The sequence below is a fragment of the Pteropus vampyrus genome, unplaced genomic scaffold, assembly GCF_000151845.1.
Source record: "Pteropus vampyrus isolate Shadow unplaced genomic scaffold, Pvam_2.0 Scaffold38, whole genome shotgun sequence".
NCBI lineage: Eukaryota > Metazoa > Chordata > Mammalia > Chiroptera > Pteropodidae > Pteropus > Pteropus vampyrus.
The window spans coordinates 499,836-509,187 of NW_011888819.1; the positions used below are offsets into that span (position 1 = coordinate 499,836).

Consider the following 9,352-nt stretch of genomic DNA (forward strand, 5'->3'; position numbering starts at 1 on the left):
CAGGCTGTATTTTCCATACCCTATATATTTTTTTTATCTGTAGCTATATCTCAACTTATTTAATATTTAATTCAATTGTTATTTAATATTTCCTTCTCTCACTAAAATGTAAGCACATTGAAGATATGGAATGGAGTCATAGTCAGAAGGTAAGTTTTAAGGTTGGGAAGGAACTAATTCAAGGATTGGTCTTTTGTGCCAAGCTAAGAGATTTGGGTTTTATCTCGGAGGCAATTGAGAACTATTGAAAAAATTTAAGCAAGGTAGTGACATGTTTAGAATTTGATGCAGTAAGGTCTTTATGGACTCCAGTGGAGTATGGATGAGATAAGTAAGACCAGAAGCAAGGAGATTAGGTAATAAATTATTGAAATGATTCAGGTGAGGATGGTGAAGTGATGAATTAAGACATAGCAAGGTTAGAACTGGCAACATATTTAATAAATTAGAATAAAATGTCAATCAATAGTTGAGTTTCCTGGGAAGAAGACTCTAAGGTGGAGATTAATGTACATTAAGTCTATTATAGAGTGTTCTTAGAATTAACACCTGAGGGGAAATAAAGGGAAGGAAGAGGATTGGATATAAGAAGTCAAGTTGTGGTGCAGACTCAATGAAACCCTACGCTAACCCCACAGGGAGTTCTGGAGCTGAGATGGCTCCTTAGAGTTCATCCCTGGGTGGGACTAGCAGACTGGACCTTCACACTCCTATATTGATCATTCATCACTAGATATAGGTCATGAATGGGGAATGACTTGAGTGAGATGGCTGTTTTTAGGCAATACCTGAACGGGGTTGGCAGCTGAGGGCTTTCTAACATGACAGTAGCACTCCCAGCAGTTGGAAGGTGCATCTGGATGGATAAGCTCTTATTGATTGAGAGGCTGCAAGGAAAAAAAGAAAAAGAAAAGAAAAAAGAACAAAGAAAGAAAGAGCCTGGGGCCTGGGTGATAAACAGAAAGAGGACTGGGCTGAAAATAACATTTAGAATGTGTAGTCTGACAGGAAGTAGTAGAAGTTATGGCCATAGATTAGACTCCCTAGAGAGAATAAGTTAAGTGAGAACAGTATTGAGTTATATATGGGAGCTTGAAACAAACAAACAGATAAAACAAATATGGGCAAGATCATCTATAGAAAGAAAAGTCTGAGAACGAACAGGTGGAGAAGTAGTAAGGGGATAATATAACAAAAGCAAAAAGAGCAAACATTATAGCAAACCTTCCCTGGGTGTTTGCTCTGGGTCAAGTTCCTTGCACACATTTTATAAATGTAACCTTTGGAGGAGCTCTATGACATTGGTATTATTATTATTCTCGTTTGGTTAGAGCAGCGATTTTTAAATATTCAAAAACATGCCCAAAATTGATGGCGAAGGCATCAAGTCAAGACTGAAACAAGTCTCCCTCCAAAGCACATGCTCTTTACTGCCTCAATCAGAAGAAGGTAGTTCCTTTTTACCTTTACAGAAAGGTCGATTAAACAAGGATATGGAAATGTACTTTGGAGATAGCAGTTAGAATGTCCAGGTAGTCAGTCACATTTCTAGCCAGCTTTTAGTAGGCAGCATGGTGATGGAAGGCTTAATGTTGGAGCAGGGCAAAATGGGGGAGTGGATGAAAAGCTGTATTGTATATAAATAAGTAGCCGAGAATACAGATCAGGCAAGATGGAATTTTAATATGGAAGAGAATCGAGGATGATTATATTCTAAAGAACAACTTAGAGAGAGAAAGAGGGTGTAGATATGATGAAGAAAGGGAATTATCAATGAAATAAAGGCCCCTGAAGAGGTGGAAAAGGATAAGATTCACAGAAAAATTGAAGAGGAAATCATTATCTCTCCTTAAATGTAAAGGAGAAAAAAGTAAAAATAGTGTTGACAATTGGTTTTGGCTATGAGGGGCAAAAACAAAAAGCTCCTATATTATTTATGTTCCTCAGATTATTCTTATATTTAATATGTACCTCTGTATTCTAAGTAAACACGCTCTCACTTGTGTTTATTTGTAATAAGACCAAATGTTCTATGTGATGAAAACCAAACAGTTGGAAAAGAACAATAAATTGGAAACTCTCAGGAGATGAAGATAGAATTAAAAATGAGATAGAATGAGGAAGAGGAAGTAGAATGCAGAAGAGGAGCTGGAAGTAACAAGCCAGAGTGATGTTGGCAAATCTCTTCAGGGTGGGAGTGGTTAAACTCATGCCTCAGTAACTTAGAACAAAGGGCTGAGAAAATCCTTCATCCTGAGCTGTAGGAAACTAAACTACACAGGATTTATCTATTTCCTCAATGGTTCTCATTTCTTAGAAGGAGTTCTCATTTGGTCTGGAATGGTACTAAGAAAGCAGCAACAAAGATAGATGGTAGATAGACAGATGACAGATGATAGATAGATGATGGATGGATAGATTAGATGATAGATGATAGACAGACAGACAGGCAGGCAGATGATAGATAGATAGACCACCCATCTTGAAAACGTAATGATTTCCATATTTCCTAGTCAAATTAATGAGCTCTTTAAATCTGAATGGTATTGGATCACCCATTAGCTCTTAGTCTGTGGTTGACTAAAACAGAGGACTTTTGCAAACTGTAATGTATCCCAGCTGGAGTATGCTTGCTGTGCTTCCTTTCAAGTAGTTCTCATCTTGGAAATGGATTCCTTGCATTAAGATGTGAAAGAAAAAGGGGAAAGTTCTGCTTCCCACATAAAGCAGTTTCCCATCTCTGGGCAATGGCAAGGTAGTGGCAGTCAAGGATGATGATTTGACTCAACCTTTGGAACAGTCTCAATTAAATTTTCTTTGGAAACTATTTGAAAAACTATTGAAGGCGTAGCATTAAATTTCAGGTTTAGTTCTATTCATAGGAGAAGATTTGAAAAAGCATCTCTGCCTTCTGTTTTTGTCTCAGACTAGAAAGATGAGGTTAAGTACAGTAAATCAGAGATTAGATTTATTCTTGGATCAATTCCTTAATAGCTAGTCTAGCCAAGAACTCTGAAGACCTCACTGCATCTGGCAAATAAGCGACTTAAATCTGACGATTTTGAAAATAGCTTCCATCTCTAAAAAGTTTTCTATTATCTAAATTTAAGTCATTGCATAGCTGATCTAAAGGACCATTTTCATATTGTTCCATAAAAATGGAATATACATTTTTGGCTTTAATAAATGTGTGATATTTCAAGCTACCATTAAAAAAATCTAATAAAAGTTTATATATTAAATATTTCACCAGAGAGAAGGGTATTACTTAACAAATAATATAATAATTACCAGTAAATTCAATTATGAGGAGTGTTTCTCTTTGTTCTTTCTTTCTGGATCTTAAGAATAAACTGAAATTTGAATTTCTTGCTTCGAACTCCGCCTTTTATAAAACACCATTAATTTTAGTAGAAGTTTTGAAACTAATACAGAAACATTTCTCCATATCCAGAAGTCTATATTAAAACCAGAATTGATTAACTATATTAAAGAAAGGTGGCTTAGATTGGAAGAAAGTAATAGATCATCTAAAGTCCTAAGCGTTTTTCAATTGCTCTCCAAAGAGCACTGCCCAGGTTTTGGTATTGTCTTCAGTTGTGGCTTAATACATATATTTATGCTTTTATATCAAAGTAATTTTTAGAAAGGAAGTTTTCAGCTCTGTAATTAACATTCCACAATGGAAGCTTTGACACTTAATTACAGCACTGCTAAGACGATAATAATGTGAGAAATACTGAAGTTGAATGCAGTATTTCTTGACACACCTCTGCCTACCTTCTTATTGGCTGGGAACCAATTATATATGACTAGTAAATAATCCATACAGAAATGAATGTGTATGTACAAAGGCTGCGTGTGTTTACAACAGGTACTTCTCGTTAGGCCAAGTTCAGTCACTGCTGCTGATTTGGATTAGAACGTTATGGGCAGTAACAGTGGGAAACATCATCAGAGGCTGCTGTAGACTCAAAGAGGCCTCCACCTTCTGGATCTTGAGCAGCTTCCATTCCAGATTAGGTCAATCTTCAAAGCAAAGACGATGGCATTTTATCCCCTGCAAATCGCCGGACTGGTTCTTGGGTTTCTCGGCATGGTGGGGACTCTTGCCACAACCCTTCTGCCTCAGTGGAGAGTATCAGCTTTTGTTGGCAGCAACATTATTGTCTTTGAAAGGCTCTGGGAAGGGCTCTGGATGAACTGTATTCGACAAGTCAAGGTCACGTTGCAGTGCAAGTTCTATAATTCTTTGTTGGCTCTCCCACCCTTCCTAGAAGCAGCCCGGGCCCTCATGTGTGTGGCAGTGGCTCTCTCCTTGATTGCTCTGCTTGTTGGCATCTGTGGTATGAAGCAGATCCAGTGCACGGGAGCTAATGAGAGAGCCAAGGCATACCTTCTGGGGACTTCTGGAGTTCTCTTCATCCTGACAGGTATCTTCGTTCTGATTCCTGTGTCCTGGACAGCCAATATCATCATCAGGGATTTCTACAACCCAGCCATCCACGTAGGTCAGAAACGAGAGCTGGGAGCAGCACTTTTCCTCGGCTGGGCCAGCGCGGCTGTCCTCTTCATCGGAGGGGGTCTGCTGTGTGGTTTCTGCTGTTGCAACAGAAAGAAGCAAAGGCACAGATATCCAACTCCTGGATACCAGGTACGACACGCAGAGGGGCAGAGGAACATGACAACGCTGAATAAGACCAGCACCAGTTATGTCTAAAATTTGCTTTCAGCTCAAACTATGGATTATGGCTAATGTGTTTCATAAAGTCCTGCCAGAAACTGTAAGTACATCAGGCAGGAGAACTTGCTTTATGACTGCATTCAAATCGAGATGAAAAATATAAAGGGCATATAGATTGTAATTTGTCACCTGTGGTAGGAATAGAAATGACTCATTTTGGACATTCTGACATCATGCATTAAATGTATTTACTATCATTGGACTCAAATAATCTCGATTCCAATTTGTGTAGTCTAAAATCAAGCAGATTCATAATCTTAGTATAATGACAGACTACTCTTTTTTGACAACGATATATTATTTATTAAGAAAGCCAAATTATATTGCAATGGATAATGCATAACAATAAAATATATTCTAAAATATAACCTAAGCTATTTACCTCCAAATTATTTCTTATACTAACAACTGAAATCATATATTTTTCCTTTTAAAACAATTAACCTGAAAAATAACAGATATAACATAAGGATTTTAAGTGAATTTATTAAAATATGGAAATGTCCATCCAACGAAAAGATTTATTATTCCTTTATTATTCCTTTAGGAAACTCAAATGCACTAACAATTAAACCATTTTGGGAAAAAAAGGAGCTCTGATTTATCTTAGGATATTTGAAAAGATAGCCTTTAATCATCTAATTATACAGTTAAACTTACTTATAATTATATATTTAAAAAATGATTTATAAATGTGAAGTCATATGCTTTCATAACCTATGATTTGCACCTACAAGCAAATAGAACTATCTATCTTGATAAGACACATCCATAGAAGATGGTGAACACTCAATTCTCATCAAGAGGAAATATGGTCTCAATTAGGGAATTGAGGTTTGGGTGTTGAAGGCAGTGGTTTCTGTTCCTTGTTTTATTCTTTAGTCATTGTACAGGTTTACACATGCAAAGTAAAATGAAGAATCAAGGTAATGATTCAGGCAATTAGTCAGGCTAAAATAAGTACCTTCTTTTTAGTCCTCTAATAAATAGGAATGGCTAAAGCATTTTGTTTTACTTGAATTATGTGCACTGCTTTCTCAGTTTTTTACTTCCCATGTATGCAAGCCAACATCAGGGTTCAATGTGTGTGTGGGGTTGGGTGACGATGGGTCAAGAGAGTTTGGGGGACAAGACCACTCCTATAAGTTCCTTCTGAATATTTCCACTATGTTTTGAACCAATCAATGTTTATATATTCAATTTTAACTTTCTAAATATTGCATTTATTTTGTAATAAAGTTATATTGAATTTACAGTACATAATTGCGATGAACAGATTAAATGTGTTCACCAAATATTGATTGCCTGTCCATTCTTATTATAATAAAATAAATAGTTAGCCATTTTTAATGATGTTAATATATTGAACTGTGGGGTCAATTTAAGAATGAATTTCCATCCTCGAAAGATCATCTTATAAATCAGAAACGTTAGATCAGAGATAACTCAAGGCTGTGTTAATGCTGGGTCCTCACTCTGTTCTACAAACCACCAGCAAGGCTTCAATAAATCAAATCCTTCATAATGTAAAACCATATTGAAAACATTCATAGTACATTAATAATAAAGGCTACAAAAATGTAAATATCATCAAGAAAAACAATAATTTATTTGATTTTTTTCCTGAGATTGTTTTTTTTCCTTCAAATTTAATTCATAAAGATCTACATATTGGGTGTGTTGAAAAGAAGTCATTTATCTTATATAGGCAAGACATCAAGACAAACAAGATGTATGCTTAAGTTGTCATGGAATCATTTGTCTTATCCTTTGGCTCACTAGAAGAAGTAATTAGCCTTGCAGGATGGGTTCCAGAGTCTAAATGAGGCAAGCTATCCTATTAGCCAGAGGATAAAAGAGTAAAAAGATATAACACTGGGTAGCTAATGTAACATTAGCTACTGAATGTGGGGCAAAATTTCAGGAACTGATAACTCTTTTACTTGCTCTTTCATCAATCAAGGTGTACTTTTATGAAAAAAAAAAAGTCTCCTCTCTCCGCTGAAATATTTTCTCTATTACAGTAAGAAGAAACTTTAAACGAATTTCAAGATGCAATATGGTTGCAAAACACATATCACAAACCAGGTGTGCAAGAAATGCATCTTTATTTTCTAAAATTCAATTAAAACTCAACTTCTTGGTTATTTTACCATAGATTATATAGTTCTTGGGGTCTTTTGCAGGGATAAGCAGTATTTGGGATAATGGTTTCAAGGTATCAGTCCATGATCATCAGTCCATTCAGATTGTTGAGAAAATGTCTATTGGTAAAGATTTTGCTTACCTTGGTCAGTCATCACTTCAAATGAAAATTAGAGCCAAGACACCAAGAGAAGCCTGATACTCAAAAGAGGCAAAGGGATCATTAAGATCAAGAGCAAGCATATGTCCTAAGAGACCAAAGCTAAGATCATCCACACTCTCATAGTCCTATGATTACTATGCATGAATGCAAAAGTTGGACACTGAAGAAGGCTGATAGGAAAACATTGATTCATATGATATTGGAGGAGAACTCTATGAATACCCTGGACCAGCAGAAGGGCCTGAAACATTGCTGGAGGCAAAAAAGACAAAACTGAAGCTGTCCTATTTCTGGCACGTCATGAGAAGGCCAAGTTCTTTGGAAAAGACAAGAATGCTGAGAAAAATAGAAGACATCAGGAAAAGGTGTAAACCCACGTGAGATGGATTGACTCCACGAAAGAAGCTGTAGGCATGAATCTACAGAAATGAGCAGGGCCACCGAGGACTGAACATTGTGCATCTCAGTCACTCGTAGGGTGGCCAGGAGTCAGAACCAACTCAATGGCACAAAACACGCACTATTATACCTGACCATGTGGTCTCTTTAGGCTTCTTTGCCCTGTCAATTCTGTCATGTGTGACAATTTTTTTGAAGCTTTCTTGTTCTGGGTTGCTTGGATCAGTAGATTTTAACCCTGGCTGCATATTAGAATTGCTAGGGGAACTTCAAAATCTCCCAGGGCAGCCAGTTGCAAGATGATCTATGTCACTATTTCCCAGAGTCACAGCAGGAACTTCACCTGCTGACTCGGTTACCAGCTGTCTATAAGTAGTGTTGAAGGAGATCGTTTCTTCTCCTATAAGATTATTTCTTCTTTTAAATATCAGCCTCCCAAACTTCCTTCTTCTTCTTCATTGTTAAAATTGTTTATGATTTCACAGAGGCTTAGGCTTTCAGAAGCAAAGAGATGCATAAATAAAGGCTAAAACTCTCCTAGGCTACTTTGCCTTCAGTTTTGCTACTAGTTCACTGAGCCAGTAAAGTATATTGCTGGCTACCTTCTAGAATGGAGACCATGGAGAGAGGAGAAATATAATATTATCCAGGCATACATGGTTGAAATGTTTTAAAAGAGTAATCCTTTGTTGTTCACAAATTTAATTAAATGCACACTAATAATTATGTTTTTTTCTAAAAATTTTTCCATTTGCAAAAAAAATTCTTACTATATTTAAAAACATTTTGTTGGACTCATCTGTTCTTCACAATCACCATATAATGTAGACAGTATAGATGTTATCAATACATTTCAATGAAGAGAACTGAAAGTCATAAGGTTATGTAACTTGTTCAAAGTCACATAGCAAATATGAAGAAATCAAGAAGTCAATAGAACTAAGTAGAGACTTAATAAATATTTAAGAACTAATCAAGAAATATTATACATGTGGTATAATAGCGTGAGATTTTAGCTAATATGAAGTTCTTCCTCCCATGGAAAAGAGATGAAACTATAGAACTCGGAAATTTAAAAACAGTTTTTGTTTTTCTGTCTGAAAGACCTAAATTCTGAGGAGCTTGCGGGGAAAGAATACAATGGCTCAGGATTTCCTCACTCTTAAGGTCATAAAAAGATTTCTTTGGACAAAGGTAAAATTTTTAAAAACAGAGTTAAGAGGATCTAGATATTAATATTTCTCGGGGAAGGACCCTGTGGCCTCTTCCTAGTCAAGTTCCTGAGGAATGGGCACAGAGAAATTATAAAGTCTCAGACGGGTTTGAGAATTTGGGAACAGAAATGATCTGAGCCCTGACCTAGCTGAAGTCAAAGGCATTGACAGTTTTCCTTGTTCCCTCACAGTGCTGGGGCATTAAAAACAAGTCTATGGTGTATTTAGTCAGCCAGGTTAAGAGCTAATCTTGCCAAGTTTATTAACTAGAACTGTGTAACAGAAGAGTATCTCCCATTCACCTGAAAGTGGCACAGAGTATTCAAAAAGTCTCAGCCACCAGGACTGAGAACACAGCAGTGACACCATGGATGGACACGTGGGCTTGTCCATGGCCTATTTGTCCTCAGGTCCTTTTCTTACCCTTACTAAGCTCTAATCTGTCTCCTAAGGAGATGAATTCCAATGGGCTATGCAGTGGTACGCCAAGCACCAGGTACAAGCAGTAAAAGGTAACTCTATCTGTAGAGAATTTAAAAACAATAATGAGACCAGCTAAATATTGGATCTGTTTATTATCTTCACATGCTGGACTTTCTCAACAATGTCAGTTATAAAGTATACTTTTGCACAGTAATAATTGTGTTGGTCTAAATCCTGAACAATCACTACAGTTAATGTGCAGAT

General features: G+C 36.6%; 1 protein-coding gene across 1 annotated transcript; it reads left to right on the plus strand.

Moving 5' to 3' along the window:
- Positions 1-4,015: 4,015 nt before the first annotated feature.
- Positions 4,016-4,733, plus strand: CLDN17 (claudin 17). Its single transcript, XM_011358187.1, has one exon. The coding sequence runs from the start codon at positions 4,046-4,048 to the stop codon at positions 4,718-4,720; it is 675 nt and encodes a 224-aa protein (XP_011356489.1). The 5' UTR covers positions 4,016-4,045; the 3' UTR covers positions 4,721-4,733.
- The last annotated feature ends 4,619 nt before the right edge of the window (positions 4,734-9,352 follow it).